Below are 15,944 nucleotides of genomic sequence, written 5' to 3'. Positions count from 1 at the left end.
TTGTGGTTTGCCTGCATTTATTTGACAGGGAGGTTTATCTGCAAAAAAGAATTATATGGAGGAGTTTTTTTTTGCAAAACCTCTTATATTTTCAAACGGAGTTATTGAGTGTCACGTCATCGCTACACGGGATGACAGTATTGCGGGTGACTTTTGAGATTGTAGGGTTGACTTGCATAATTTGGATTTGGAGGATAAATTTGCAAACGAAATTGACTTAGAAGGTTGTTTTGCAGAAAACCCTTTTGTTTATTACAAGTTAATAATGAAGAAATAACATATCATAAATCCGATAAAACATTATTTATATACTTTAAATAGTGCGCTCAATAAATATGACATAAGAGTAAGGACCAATTTTTTTTTTTTGTCGGCCAGGAGTAAGGACCATTTTAGAGATTAAAATGTCAAAAGTTTTGAGATAATGAAAATAGAGTTAATTTCAAAATAGGCATTTGTCTTGGATATATATTTTATTTTAGGCACTTTTGAAATGATCTTTTGATTTAGGTACTTCTCTCCTGTGAAAAGTCGTTTATATCATGACAGAGAGATGACGTTGGTTTTTTTTTGCTGATGGACTTTTACGCTTTACACTGGAAACCAAAAATACTTGCGACCAACACCAACAACGTCGGAGTCATCGATCGGAGAGGGATGTCAGCAACGATGGCAGATTCAGACGACTAGCAATTGGTTGCGATTCATGAGATGCGATCTCGATTTTTAACATTCCACATTTCGTAGATCTGAAAAAAAAAACAAAAAAGTCCTACGGTTTGGTATTACGATTTACACGATTTTTTGTTCGGTGATTTTTGTTGGAGGTCGCGACGTGGAACTAATTCAATTCAAGATCTAATCTTGGCGTTTTTAGGTGATATTGTGTTTGGGTTGCAGACTGTCGATTAGACGGTTTGGGTTTACAAGTCCAATTCTAGGGTATAGCGTCCACCATCAACGCCGTTCGTGACCCTCCACCGTCAAAGCCATGAACCACCACCAAAGCTTTGTGCTACCGCCGAAACTTCACGCCTACTGCCGAAGCTGCAAGTCCACCATCGAAGCCACATATCTCTGAATGTCAAAAGAGACTTAAAATCGAATCAGAGATGGGTATACATTTTTTAGAAGATAATTTTTTTCACTCCAAACTCTAGCTCATAATCTAAGGACAAAAAAGTCTGTAACAGTGAAATTTGGAGTTATTATATGCTTTTACTGTTTAGAGTGCCTATTTTGAAAGAATTGTTTACAAAATGCCTGTTTTGACAATAAGCTCATGAAAATATATCAGTTAGCCAAATCATTAGAGAATACCAAAAAAATGTTTGTGCTGCATGCCTTTTTCAGATTTATTGTGCTAACTTTCTATTGTGAGTCACTCATGAAATACAAGTGCATGGAATAACCAAGATAGGCCACCAGGGTTCGAGGCACGGCCACTGGCAGGTTTACATAGGGGAATTGCCAGCCTCGTGGGATTAGTCCTTGGACCTAGGAAGCTTTTGGGAGACCCGCGGTTATTCAAAAAAAAAATAAATAACCAAGATATTAAAGCCTTTTAACAAAAATATATAATATAGCAACATCCTACAACGCCTAAGTTCTTTCTTTCTTTCTTTTGTTTTGTTTAACGGCTTTCATACAACTTACTTAATATTAAAGGCAGTCCAAAAATCTATCAAACACAACACGATTAAAATACAAAAAAAAAAAAAAAAAAAAAAGAACTAGAGCAAGTCGTTTCCGTAATTATTACGATGCCCCGTGGGAGGATAAGCCTGATGATGCCCCGTGGGAGGATACACCGGTGGAGGCACCGAGGCAACTCCAGTAGGATTATGCCCGTAACCATGCCCCATGACCGGCGCTGGAGCCGGTATAGGACCGTGTTGAGGCACATGTGGACCATGACCAACGTGGTAATGAGATTGCTTAGTCATTAGCTTGTCTTCAGCATGAGCCGCTTTAGCCATGTGCATATCCATATTCGCCTCTGCTTCCTTCGCCTTTCTTCGCTGGTGCGCTATCTCTTTCTCCTCTTTCGTCCTCGCCATCGCCTGCTCGGCCTGCACCATCATTAATATTTGAATCAATCAAACAATTCATAACTAATGAATCTTATTAATTACGTTAAGAAAATCATTAGCATAATTCGATTTAGAACCTTCTCATCAGCTTTTGCTTGACACATAACTATCTTCTCTTTGGCTGTACTAGCCATATCGCTTATCTTCTGTTTCGCCGATTGCATTTTTTTCTTCTTCTTTGTTTTGTGTTTCTCTAGTTACCAATTGAATTGGTTCTTGTTTGATTTAAATAAAAAATGAATGCATAGCTTCGTCGGTCCAAATGGGTCACATTAATTCCACGTGTTATTAATGTCGCCACGTGTCTTGTTTTAATTCCCAGCTTTCTATCTAGCTGCCACGTATAGATGCTTCGCTGGCCTAATCTGATATCCATTTACACGCACCGCCCCAACCGGATTGGTTTAATATTTAGGTGAATTTGGTGGTTTAATTGGCCGGTTTATTCCTTGATGATTATTGAATTATTTGTAAACCGGACATTCTAATTAGCTGCCACGTATAGATAGATGCTTCGCTGGCCTAATCCAGATAATCCATTACGCACCGCCTCTACCGGGATTTTGTGATTTAATTAGCCGGTTTAGGATTTGATGTTTGTAAACCGGAAATTCAATCAAAAAACACTTCCGGTTTTCGATTTAGCAGCGAATGGGTTGGTCTTTTATTTTTTTTCCAGGAACACTCTCCTATCTTCTTCAACCTCTCGACTAGTAAAGCCGCGAAAATCAAAATCTCCCAAAAGCATGGCTCTGATTTTGCCGTGTACATTTTGTACTTCTCTTCAGCAGAAGAATTTTCCGATTAATCGGAGATATTTTCCGAATCTCCGTCGAGGAGCTACGACTACGACGTGTGAGTTCCGAATTCCTGTAGAAGTTTCCACTCCATCAGATAGAGGATCGTTGGTTGTTCCTTCCCATAAGGTCACTGTTCACGATCGACAACGAGGAGTTGTTCACGAATTCGAGGTTCCAGAGGTTAGATTTTGATCCGTAAAGTCTCTTTGATTTTGATTCGCGACACAATTGAATCACATTAGCATGAGATACAAGATTATGATGATTATTCGTTTGCTATATCAGAATAGAAGCTGGAATTAGAGAATAGTATGCTTTAGATATGCAATGTATGCTCAGGTGTGTCGAGATTCAAGTTTTGGACCTAGGATTCGTTGCTAAGATTTGAGATATTTCTTCTGGCTAAGTTAATTTTGATTCTACTTAGGTTTTGTTGCTCTCTTGCTTCCATTTCGATGTTCGTTATGCGTAAGCGGAGGATATTAGAACGAATTTGCTGCTTGTGGCTCTTTTGGTTTAAACAAATATGAATCAACTTGTAGTTTTGTAACGATTCTTACGTCTGGACTTTGTTTAGTGTGGTTGATATAACCGTGTTGTCTGGCTTATCACCGGTTTCCTTTTGTTGATATGTGGAAATGTATTTGAAATGCAGGATCAGTATATATTGCACTCAGCTGAATCTCAGAACATTACTCTTCCGTTTGCTTGCAGGCATGGTACTGTTCTCTTGACCCGTTTTCATTTAGTTTCTAGGACCTTCAAAAGTGTATGTAGATATTTGAAACTTTAAAGATGATGTAGATGATTAGGATAATCCAACACTAGTTGAATTATGTTAGAGCTATATGCATGAAAAATATTCCTGTGAGATTTACATGTTAAAAGTATGCTTTGGCTAAGTGCTAAACTTAGTTGTGTATCTCGTCTACAATTTGAGATTACAATCTTGTGTTGGCAGGTTGCTGTACTAGTTGTGCCGTACGTGTAAAATCTGGAGAGCTTAGGCAGCCACAAGCATTGGGAATATCAGCAGAACTGAAGTCCCAGGTAATAATATCCCTTTACCTTAGGCTTTAGGGAGGTAGGTTTGTGATATGGCCAGAAACACAAGTAGGCTGGAACTACAGAGACAGTTTGTGATGATGATAGTCAGTGTCTGTGAAAAACTAGGTCCAACTCTTATTGAATCAACGAAAACAATGTGAAGCTTTAACTAATCTCATAATTGCAAGGTTGCATTTTCCTAAGTGAATCTCATCGCTTGACTTATCTAACTGTTAGCGTTTAGCAAATGTTTAATGTATTATAGGTGGAGCAACTTCCTCTTCTTAGAAATCAATTATATTGAAGCATAGGTTTTAACTTTGAGGGTAGTAATAACTTTGAGGGTGGTTTATACATGCAGGGATATGCACTTCTTTGTGTGGGTTTCCCTACATCCGACCTTGAAGTAGAAACACAAGACGAGGACGAGGTAACTTATTATAAAATTTACTCTTCTGAAAATCCAAGAATTGCTGCAACAATACATGTATTCTCTCATTTCATTTTAGTTACACAGTTCTAACTCGTATGGATCACACAGGTCTACTGGTTACAATTCGGAAGATACTTCGCCCGTGGACCAATTGTAAGTCATCTGAGCAAACAAAATAGTCTTACTCTTATTGTTACAAGTCTTTTAAGTAAAAATAAATCAACAAATCAATAGGAAGACTAATGGTGAAGTATATCTAGATAAATGGATAGACTGCAATCCGTTAAGAAACTCAGGGCTTTTGGTACTCCTATCATGCAACAACGTATAAGTCAAAAGACTAGTGGTGAAGTGTATCTAGCTCAATCGATAGATACTATAGATTGTAAGCTGTTAAGAAACTTAGTTATTTGTTAATTTTAATTGGAGGCCGTTCACTAGGACTAGTAATGGATTTGATGTTGTCAAAGAGATCAAACTTAGCATTATTATTATCAGGGTTCAAAATGATTTAATGTTCTTTTAGTCTTTATAGGCACTGGTCTTTTAACAGTTTTATCGATGTTACACTGCAGGAAAGAGACGATTACGCCCTTGAACTCGCCATGGGAGACGAGTAGAAGCAAAAAGAAGCATGTAAAGTCGCAAACTTTCTGTATTAGAAGAGACTAGTGAGTTCAACTTTCTTAGTCCTGAATCTCATGGTGCATCCTCGTAAATCTCTTAGTGAACTCAACGATATTCCGATAAAACTTCCCTACAATTCAACATTTTATGAAAAACTTCTGAACCTTATAACTCCAAATCCCAACATGGTTTTGTTTGCGTATCTCAAGCCTCTGGTTAACTGTAACCCTTGGTCCTAAGTAATAGTGTCAATAATTCAATTTTGGACATGGAACACATAATTACATATTTGTGGTCCATGTGAGAAGGAAAGGTAATGCTTTTGTGACCGTAAGAGATGATGATAACAATGTGGGCATATGAAATGCTTTTGGTATATAATTCTTTGTTCCTTTGTTATCATCTACCAAACTTTATTCTTATGTATGTAAAATTACTAGAAGGTCTAGAACATTGCATAGAATATACCTCTTTGATATTTTCATAGAATTGGTCTGTTTTGACAAAACGACACTTAAGATGAAAACCGATTGAAAAACACTCACCAACCTTTCCTGACATTTCTGTAGTGATATGTTCCTGTCTGGCTGTCTCAACCTGTGTGTGCAAAAACCCGATGATTTTGGGTCTGATTTAGTTTGGCAGTTGCTAAAAAGCTGTCAGATTTTCAATGGACTACTCGATGTTTGATGTACTTTTTTAGTATGGTAGAGTATTTTTCATCTTAGAGTAATTGGGGTTCGTTTTTTTTTTTTTTTTTTGTGTGTGTGATTATTCTATGATTGTTTTAAAGTTCATATGTTTTACTTGCTTTTTTTATCTAACTAAGCAAAACATTGCAATTTTCACTTAATACTAGTTATTTTTTTTCTATGTTTGTTTTAAAGTTCATATGTTTTACTTACTTTTTTAATCTAAAAGCAAAACATTGCAATTTTCACTTAATACTATTTGTTTAAGAAAAAAAACTAAATTGTTTTCTTCGTATCACAATAAATGTCATTTTCAATTATTATTTTAAAACAATAATATCGTTTTAGAATTTTAATGTAGATTTTTAGAAAAACATATAGAATGTGTTCCTGATCAAAATGAATAAATACTTTCTCTATTTTCTATGCACAGTTTATATTAACATAATATTATGTAGACTTTGTTTTGTTCCATTTTATTAGATTTCTCAAGTTTCTATGCACAATTTATATTGACTTAATAATTTGTGACTATTTTAATTGTGCAGTATTTTTTTTTCTATTGATTGAATTTTTTTAAAAATGGATAAATATTTCTTTTTTTATCTTTGTTCTTTGAGACAAAATATCTTATAAAACGGGGGAGAAATAGTATATAAAAGACAAAGAAAAGATTACATGAAATTTGACTTTTAAAATAATGGTAGAACCCTTTTTTTATTCGATGTGAAAAATATTGAATGGCGTTTATATATATTTCAATTTTTTTTTTTTAGTAATATCTTTTATTGAGAAGGGTTTTTTACACTAAAAATGTATTAAAGCTTGTTTGTAAGTTAGTTAATAGCCATGATTTTGTTAGCTTGTGATATATATAAATATCGTTTTGGTGTGCCGTATCATATTATTGACATTTTTTAATGCCAGATTAGTATGGAACAAAAGTTGGATATGATACCTTGCAGTATTTGATATGGTCAGAGATTTTAGCCATTAGTTTTTGGTAAGTGACGTGACACTGACAGGAAATGTCAAATGTGTATCGATAGATTTGGCTGCCGAAATTCTTGATTTTTTCCGAAATTCTTGATTTTTTTTTTTTACCCTTATATCAAACTACTGTTAGTCGCAATTTAGGATCTGATTAGTAACAAGCTGTTAGCTGTTAGCTGGAACGGTTAGCTGGAGCTGTTAGCTGTTAGGGAATATTGCAAAACTGTACAAAAGAATAAAACACGAAAGCTGTACAAAAAAATAACGTAGAACAAATTTTAAAAATTTATTCTGATTGGAAACATCATAGCGGTACACATAATAAATAATATTAAGAATTTAGAAAGAAAAAAAAAATAACATAGAAATGTAATTTAGTATATAATTACATATGAAAATTAAGATTATATAGAATGAACAATATTTTATTGTTAGAATAATAATATGAATTTACTAGTCCTATAATAAATAAAATTTTCTTTATTTTGAGCAATATAACATTCCAAAATAATTGTTTGAGAAAAAAACCATTATTTCTAATGAGATTTTTTCATAGGCTGTATTATTTACTTTTTCGGAAATCTTTATCTGAACATTCGAGACTTTTTTTTTGCATTATACATAGTTACAATTATATTTTATAAAGTTTAATTATGCGGTTAATAATACGGTTAACCGTGCGGCTAATCGTACTGTTAAATAACGGTTTTGATACGTTTCTGGTATATTAACGGTTACGGTTAGTATATTTTTTTTAACCGTAACTAATCTAGTTTTACGGTGAATGGTTATGGTTTTTAACCGTTTTATACAGTTACGGTTGAAAAACGGTCCACTTACGATCCAAAATACGGTTATGGTTAGCTTTTAGTCATGCTTACTAGGCATGACCAAAAGCTAACTGTAACCATATGCTGTACCGTAACCGGACCGTTTCTCAACCGTAACCATATAAAACGGTTAAAAACCGTAACCGTAAAAAATAATTACTTACAGTTAAAAAATATATTAACCGTAACCGTTAATTAACGGTAAACATATAAAAACCGTTATTTAACCATATGGTTAACCACATAGTTAAAACTTTAAAAATATAATTGTAGCTCCATATAATGCAAAAAAAATTATCGAATGTTCAGATTAAGATTTTCAAAAAAGTAAATGATACCGCATATGAAAAAATTTACGTTATAAAAAATGGTCTTTTTCTCAAACAAATATGTTATACTGTTATTTTGCTCGAAATGAAGAAAATTTGGTTTGTAACATACTTTTTGATTTTATGAAAAGTATTATAATAAGTTAGGTAACTCGTAAGATTTCGCCTCCGATATTAACCGTATTGTAGTCATCAAATAACTATAACCGTAATTATTCGTAACCGTTGTAACCGTAACCGTAACCGTATTTAACCGTAACCGTATAACCGTATTTAACTGTAACCGTTATAACCGTATTTAATCGTAACCGTATTTAACTATAATTGTATTTAACCGTAACCGTTTTAATTTATTTTTGTTTTTGTCCAAAAAACAGTTCATGTTATAGTATACCGCTTTTCATAAAATTTTTGTAATTGGTAACTGTCAAAGCTGTACAGCTTGTACAGCTAGCTTTAAAATTGGTTACCGATCATAGCCTTAGTTTTGGTTAATCCAGATAAATTGACTAGTCAAAAATGAGCATTAAATTATAAAAGGAAATCAAGCGATATCTATCTCAAAGTCACATGCATCTTCTTCTACGTAGAACATCAGACAAGAAAACGAAATTAAGCTTATCCTTAAAAAAATCTCCAAGCAAATGTTCAAATATATCTATGTCAAAAATCTTGCCGTGATCCAAAGAAACGAAAAGACAGTCGAAAGACACTTAAACCAACCAAATATCAAATCATATATGAACCCGTGAGTGAAGTCCACCCCAATTATCCATAGACAGATTGCGTGGAATTATTCAGACTTTAGTCAATATCGAGGGACAAAACCTTTTCGAGTTCTGTTTTATTTATTACATATTCGTCCCATTGTTTTGTTTTGTAATACGATTAAATTTTGTTTGGTTTATACTTCTTAGAATGTCCCACCTCGATAATTCTACACTAATATATATAAGGTTTATGGGTTTCTTCATTCCAAACCACATTCTAATAATACTTTATAGCTATTGGTTAAACAATTTATTTTTAGGACTAGCAAGTAAAAACTTTAGTTGCAAAATTTGAACGTATTAAATTTAGAATCAGCGGTTAGTTTTCTTACGTTTTCTTACGTTGGTAATATATTGTGAATTGATGTACACCACAAGTTTTCTTACGTTTTTTTTTTTGGTATAAAGTTTTCTTACATGTATTTTCATTTGTAAGTTCACTTCACATTTCTAAATTTTCTTAGTACTGTAAATATGTTTTGATGAAAATATTCATTAGTGATCAAACTATATATTTCTATTCAAAATCTAGATTATGGGCACCGACGTCCTTTGTGCTTTAAAATGCTTGAAAGGAAAATAGCCTTCATATTATATGCATTAGCATTTAAAACAATCTATTTCCTTCATCCACAAAGTCTAGCTTTGATTTCTGAATCACTCTTAATTACAAACTGGTGAATCAAATTTTTCTTGAGAGAAAATAACTACAAAACAAAAACCAAAGAAGAGAGATAGCTCTATACAAACGGACAAAGAGACCAAAGTCAGAAATTTCGACGAATTACATATTTAATTTACTTCCGAAGATGGTTTCAAACTCATAACATCTCAATGCCGGATTCTTGATCGAAGAGAGAGAGAGAGAGAAAAAAAAAAAAAAGATTTGATGCTTCCTCTATATTGCTCATAACTCAATATATTGATAGGTAGACCCAATTGTTTTAATTGTTAAACTTCAAATCAGTCGTGCTCGTCGAACCCTACAAGCAATTATTTAAAACAACAGCAACCAAGAACAAAACATTATATAAAGAAACATTCTGATGTTAAAAAATATATTTGTAATTTGGTTAGTTTTGCGACGGATTTAAAACTAATTTTTTTTGGACAAAGAGAACTAACCCCAACAGTGGTGATAAAGTTACAAACGGCACATTTCACTGATCTTGCTCCATATTGATACATTAGTAGCATCTTGCAGTTTCCGCAATTCACATGCGCTACCTGGTTCGCTGATTACATTTGCAAGACATGAAAGTTAGTAATACTAATACACTAAACTAGACTTAAAAAAAAAAAAAAAAAAAAACAAAAAAACAAAATTCGGTATTAATTGGTTTTATTTTATATTCCAAAACCGAAACTAAACTAGACCCACATATAAACAAAATTGGTGTTTTTTTATCGTAAAAACCAAAAGTAAATATAATTTTTTTTAATTTTTTTTTAATAAAAACATAAAAAATTAACTAGAACATACAATATAATATTTTTTCCTAGTGTACAATATAATCTGGGTTTAAATCCGTATAATACACATTGTCGATAAACGACAACATGTAATAAATCTTTAATATATAACGAACTCGATCGTAAAACTAATTTTATATATGTTTTTCGTTTTTTCTAATGTTGTATTCCCTAAAGCAGACACCCAAAAAAAAAAACAATCAATAAGAAATCTGATTAAACACCAAATATAAAGATCAATATGCATGTATTTCTAATGAAACCTTCGAGGGCAAGATTAACAGTGTGACAACAAGAACATTGAACACTTGTAGCTCCACGAATGTACATTAAAAGTGTATGACATCCTCCACATACCAACTGTGCCATTTCCGTTCCTGCATTGCCTAATCTATTATTACAAAACTCAAAGATCTCTTTAACCAAACGTTTTTATGATTTAACGGATTATTACCAGGCGGAGGAACAGCCGTGACGGCGTTACAGACGGCGCAACAGACGGAGGTTGCTCCGACGGGATACATCAGAAGGTTTCTGCAACCTGAACACACTAACTGGCTCTGCCCACTTGTACTTCCTACAACTCTCAAATTGTTTATTTATATTTTTTGGGAAAAATAAAATAAAATTTAATGGATTATTGAATATATGTGGAATAAATAAATGGGTTTCTGGGAAAATAATTTATCAACATGGTGAACAAATTGAGAATCTGAAAATATTTGATCTTTAGAAAAATCGATGAACAAAAACAATCTTATTTAATAAAGTAAAAAATCCAAAATGATTTTAATTCTTTTACAAAAACACTAAAGCTTTTGTCAAAGAAGATGAAAACAGAGGATCTTTTTGGATTAAAATTTGTTTTTCAATTGAAGAAAGATATTACCATTAGCCGGAGGAGGACTGTACGACGGGACCAGTGCCGGTGCGGGAGGTGTTGGATATGGTGCAAGAGGGACTGGCATTACTAACTCCAAGAATAATTGCAAAAAACTTTTTGGATAAATCTCTTCTCTCTAATAATGGCTTGCTTTCTCTCTTTGTTGATGTTTTTAGTGACTTAGAAGAAGAAGACACATCTTGTGTTCTTCACTTCTTCTCCCAATTCCTCACTTACATCAATCTATACAAGCACACAGAATAATGATAACAAAAAAAAGAAAATAAATCTAACAATTATTCTTAGAAAGGAAAATAATAAATTTTTAAGGAAATAAATCTTAACTTTTTTTAGAAAATGAAGATAAGTCTTAACTATTTATAAAAGGAAAAAAATTTCAATGTTTGAAAGTTAAGAAACATGTGAAGACTAACTTTGGGGTCACACCATTGCCATGAAGCTCTTTGACTAGAGACTATAATTGTGGAATCTCGTTTTGATATATTTTTTGCAGTTACATAACGTTTGGGTGTGTATGTGTATGTATATATGTATATGTGTATGTATTGGGACTTGGAAAAAAGGAATGTGAATTGCGAAAACTTCGAAGATTGTAGTATTATAACATTATGTGAGGAGTGGGGCAAACACACACCCTCTTTTGCAACTTGCCTTTATCACTTAAATAGAGAGTATATTAACGAAAAACTGAAAAAAAAAATAACCTAAGAAGAGATATAAAAAAAAACATGGATAAAGAAGAACAAAAAATTAAAATGGAGAATCTGTACACTGGGAAAAGAGGCAAATTTCTTGTAAAAGGTTATTTACTTTTTCCTTATAATAAATGAATATTTCATTAATATTGATGTGAATTTATTTTATACTAAAACTTTGTTGTATACAAAAAGATTTACAGAAATCAAATTGAAACTAGAAAATGATGTATTATTGTAACTTAATCATTTATATGTAGTATAGTTTTATCTTTTATGTGAATGGAGAATCGGTTTTCTAGGCATGTTTATTATACAAATATACCACTAAATTATAAGGGATCCACTTAAACTAAACAAATGTAGTAAATGAAAAACAAATATTAGAAGAATAAGAAAAATAAATAATTTTAACTTATTTATTAATCATTGCTAGAAGCAAATTGTAGTATTACTATTAAAAGACTATTATAAGAAAATAATTAAGTTCATAGAGTTTTCACACATATTAAAAATATAATTTTAAATAAATGAATCATTTTTGTACTAAGCAACCACCTATAACTCTAAACCAATAGTAATTTTAGAAATTTATTTTTTCATTCAATAGTTTTAAAGTCAACGATTTGTTATTATTAAATTTTTAAAAATACATAGAAAAACTTAAAAAAATCTATCTTTAAGAAACAAAAAAATCTGGAAACTCTATCTTTTAGAATCAGGGAAAGTATTTTTTTTTATAAAAAAATTCATGATTTAAACGTGAGTTATCTTTTAATTTTGACGATATCCTGAAAATTTAAGTATCGATTTTAATGCATGTTATTGATCCCACAAAACGGGACTCTTACATGTATATGGAAACGTAACGATGATGTTTTAATTTAATATACTATAAACGCTGATCGCTGGTCGACAAAAAAATGAACACCGAAGACAATATAGTAAACGATGCGATCAAATTAATTCAATCTTTTTCACTATCATATTCAATATTTTTTCTCTATCATATTCAATATTTTTTCTCTATTAAATTCATCACATTTGTTTAACTTTTTCATATAAGAAAGAGGTATGCTAAGTTTAAAACTTAGTTAAAAAAATGTGTGCCATTAATCCAATTATCAAGGGCCAAACTAATAAAATAAAACTTACTATGGGTCATGCACACAGGAAATTCAGTTACCCAATCAGTGGAAGTTTAGTTTCTATCTCTTTTGTCGTACCAAACCGACAATTTATTGTTTGGCAGTTCATTCAATTCTATAGGCTAAATCATAAACGTGAACTTTTATATGCATATACACAAAAGAATGATATAAAAATGGGTAAGGGTTAACAATAAGTGTGATTATTTGGTTGGATATCATATCAAGAACAGCTTTAGTTTTGGTTTGTTTAATTATTTGATGGGGCCAATTTCTATTATGTTTATGCTTCTTCCTTTTTGTAACATTTCTGTTTTCTACTTTTCTCATTCGTCTTTTATTTGTTTGTTATGTCAACTACAATTCACATGTGACATGGTGTGAGTCACGATCTCCATCGTAAAATCTTCTTTTGTTTTGTTATGGATTGTATATAATATTATAGTAATGATAATTTTATTATATTTAGTTACAATATAAAAATTTCAGAACTTTCTTTCCTTACATCTAAGATGTGATACCTATTAAGTTTTAATCCTTAATCACTCTTGCCACAAATATATGACAAATCATTACAATAGAAGTGTATCAAACCTCAACGAACAAATCATTAACACATTAGGAATACATGTAATCATTAAATCTAAGCTAATAAAGATTTGTTTTGGTTTTCATCTAATTAAACTAACAAGTTTTAATGTAAACAAAGCGGGAAATAATTTAAGCTATAGATAAAGAACAAATCCTTGGACCTAGATTAGGGTAATTATTAATTAATGCAAAATGTTTTATCAATCTAACAATGTTAATCCATTGGTTTTAAAATATAAATGTAAACTAGTTCACTTTCATGGCATTAATCCTACGCTAATTATGCGATTAACAAAGACTTTCATCAGTAATTATAAAACTAACCTGCATTAATTTCAAGAAACTATTGCTGTTTGGGCTTTTTATGGACTAAATCTTTGAGAAAATGAACATTTTTCACTGATTACAAATTAGGTATTTTCAGAGATGGAGAAGTGACTATTTTACATCCTCCCTATGTATCTTCCTTCATTCTTCTCCCGACCACAACCCTTACTTTCTCAACCATAACCCTCACTTCTCACCATCGTGCTCCATCAACACCATCCCTGTCACTTTCAACACCAACTCCTTCGCCTCCGAAAGACAAAACCTCTCTGCCGCCAACACCATCTCCTCTTGTCCTGGATTGTAACTGAACACTACAAGAAAACATCACAATTTCCGACAAAGATATTGGTCGGAAATTCGTCGGAAATAGCATATTCCGACACATTTCCGACAAAATCACATTCGTCGGAATTCTCTGGTCGGAAACCATAAGTTGTCGGAAATTCGTCGGAAATCATCGACGAAAACTATTTTTCGGAAATGTTGTCGGAAATATTTGTCGGAATTTTGTCGGATATTTCCGACAAATTTCCGACGACTATTCATATAGTGGTCGGAAATTCGTCAGAAATTTCCGACCACTTTTAAAATAAAAATAAATATATACCAAAATTAGTTCCGACAAAATTCCGACAACTTTTCTATTTAAAAAAAAAAACAAAAAAAAACAAATAAGAGTATTATACTTAAAATTAAAATAATTATTGAATATCTACAAAAATAGATTAATCGTCACATAACCAATTTTCATTATCAACAAATGAGAATTAAAATTAAATTAATTAAAATGAATAAATATATAAATACATAAATGTCTCTATTAATTGAAGAAGAGAATAAAAATGTTGAACTTTAAAAAAAAGGAATGATGTTTTGTTTTTTTTTGTCAACAAAGGAATGATGTTTGATGTAGAGAGAAGAAGTTGTTAATAGAGATTGAGATTGTTGTGTTTGGAATTGTGGAAAGGATGGAAACTCATTTGCTATATATAGAAAAAATTTCCGACGATGTATATCGTCGGAAATTTGTCGGAAACTACAAAACGCGGTAAATTCATTTGAATTGAATGTACAAAGGCGGGAACATGAAAAATCATAAATTTTCCGACAAAATTCCGACGAACGTAGAAATTTCCGACGAATTTCCGACGAAATTAATTATTAATTAATTATTTAGTTAATTATAAATTATTTAATTTTTTCAAAAAAAATTCAAAATAATATTTCTGACGACTTTCCGACGAAATTAATTATTTATTTATTATAAATTATTTATTTTTTCATTTTTTTGAAAATAAAAATGATTAAAGAAATAATTTCCGACATATTTCCGACAAATTTCCGACTAACAAAACTTTCCGACTTAAATTTCGTCGGAACTTCGTCGGAAATATTAAAGGTTTAAACTAATAATTTCTGACGATTTTTCCGATTTATATTTCCGACCAAAGCGTCGGAATTTTATCGGAAAATGTGCAGTGAATAAACATGTGTTCACCTAATATTTACGACGAGTATTCCGACAAGTTTCCGACCAATTTCCGACCAATTTCCGACAAAATTAAATAGTCGTAATTTTCCATGTTTTCCGATGAATCCTTCCGACAAAGTTCCGACGAATTTGTGATCGTCGGAAATTTTTCTTTTTTTCCGACAATTTTCCGACGAATTTATTTTTCCTTGGAATCTTTTCGGAAACTCGTCGGAAACCTGTCGGAAAATTTCCGACCAAACATTTCGTCAGAAATTTTCCTCGGAAATGGCTATGTTTTCTTGTAGTGGAAGAAGTTGATTGTGATTTAAAAGGCGTATAAGTGAATCTAAGAAGTCAAATAGAGAATTTGAATTTATGTAAAAGTATGATTAATTTGACGAAGTTTCAACTTTCATCAAACTCCGTTCATACTCATCCATCATGCATTGTGTATAGAGAACAAAATGAAGTAAAACGGGTATTCTCTCTCCATTAGAGATTTTCACTTTCCTCTACCTAAATTTTGTTTAACTCAATATTTGGCTCTACTATACTAACATTTGGTTGAATCAATAGTTACAAATGAACCAAATATAATATTTTAGTGGATTCAGATTTTTTTCTTTCTAATTATTTATTATGCACAATCAATAATGAAAATACATCTTCAATCTAATGTTAACAAAAACTACTAAATTTGTGTAATAAACTTAAA

General features: G+C 31.7%; 3 protein-coding genes across 3 annotated transcripts; 1 reads left to right on the top strand and 2 right to left on the bottom strand.

The window, feature by feature from the left end:
* Positions 1 to 1,645: 1,645 nt before the first annotated feature.
* On the bottom strand, positions 1,646 to 2,304 carry LOC9329791 (late embryogenesis abundant protein 6). The gene is made up of 2 exons (XM_002890950.2): positions 2,171 to 2,304; positions 1,646 to 2,072 (listed from the first exon to the last, which is right to left on the bottom strand). Exons 1-2 carry the CDS (start codon positions 2,255 to 2,257, stop codon positions 1,734 to 1,736), a joined length of 426 nt encoding a protein of 141 aa, XP_002890996.1. The 5' UTR covers positions 2,258 to 2,304; the 3' UTR covers positions 1,646 to 1,733.
* Positions 2,305 to 2,685: 381 nt separating this feature from the next.
* LOC9327058 lies at positions 2,686 to 5,394 on the top strand. The gene is made up of 6 exons (XM_002893683.2): positions 2,686 to 3,073; positions 3,549 to 3,612; positions 3,855 to 3,943; positions 4,302 to 4,370; positions 4,482 to 4,526; positions 4,949 to 5,394. Exons 1-6 carry the CDS (start codon positions 2,687 to 2,689, stop codon positions 4,991 to 4,993), a joined length of 699 nt encoding a protein of 232 aa, XP_002893729.2. The 5' UTR covers position 2,686; the 3' UTR covers positions 4,994 to 5,394.
* Positions 5,395 to 9,214: 3,820 nt separating this feature from the next.
* Positions 9,215 to 11,610, bottom strand: LOC9329790 (protein LOL1). The gene is made up of 6 exons (XM_002890949.2): positions 11,405 to 11,610; positions 10,977 to 11,213; positions 10,542 to 10,664; positions 10,351 to 10,464; positions 9,740 to 9,849; positions 9,215 to 9,597 (listed from the first exon to the last, which is right to left on the bottom strand). The coding sequence occupies exons 2-6, from the start codon at positions 11,053 to 11,055 to the stop codon at positions 9,559 to 9,561; spliced, it is 465 nt and encodes a 154-aa protein (XP_002890995.1). The 5' UTR covers positions 11,056 to 11,213; positions 11,405 to 11,610; the 3' UTR covers positions 9,215 to 9,558.
* Between the last annotated feature and the right edge of the window lie 4,334 nt (positions 11,611 to 15,944).

The sequence above is a fragment of the Arabidopsis lyrata genome, assembly GCF_000004255.2.
Source record: "Arabidopsis lyrata subsp. lyrata unplaced genomic scaffold ARALYscaffold_1, whole genome shotgun sequence".
Taxonomy (NCBI): Eukaryota; Viridiplantae; Streptophyta; class Magnoliopsida; order Brassicales; family Brassicaceae; genus Arabidopsis; species Arabidopsis lyrata.
Note: the sequence above shows the minus strand (reverse complement) of the source record. Positions and strands in the feature narration are given on the sequence as shown.

Bases quoted from the DNA above. Each gene is read 5' to 3' on its own strand.
- LOC9329791 (XM_002890950.2), bottom strand. From the start codon at position 2,257: ATGCAATCGGCGAAACAGAAGATAAGCGATATGGCTAGTACAGCCAAA. The intron at 2,073-2,170 runs GTTCTAAATCGA...ATGATGGTGCAG, and splicing joins AAGCAAAAGCTGATGAGAAG to GCCGAGCAGGCGATGGCGAG.
- LOC9327058 (XM_002893683.2), top strand. From the start codon at position 2,687: ATGTTTGTAAACCGGAAATTCAATCAAAAAACACTTCCGGTTTTCGAT. The intron at 3,944-4,301 runs GTAATAATATCC...TTATACATGCAG, and splicing joins CAGCAGAACTGAAGTCCCAG to GGATATGCACTTCTTTGTGT. The intron at 4,371-4,481 runs GTAACTTATTAT...TGGATCACACAG, and splicing joins AAACACAAGACGAGGACGAG to GTCTACTGGTTACAATTCGG.
- LOC9329790 (XM_002890949.2), bottom strand. From the start codon at position 11,055: ATGCCAGTCCCTCTTGCACCATATCCAACACCTCCCGCACCGGCACTG. The intron at 10,665-10,976 runs GTAATATCTTTC...TGAGAGTTGTAG, and splicing joins CAGTCCTCCTCCGGCTAATG to GAAGTACAAGTGGGCAGAGC. The intron at 9,850-10,350 runs GTTTCATTAGAA...AAATGTAATCAG, and splicing joins TGTTAATCTTGCCCTCGAAG to CGAACCAGGTAGCGCATGTG.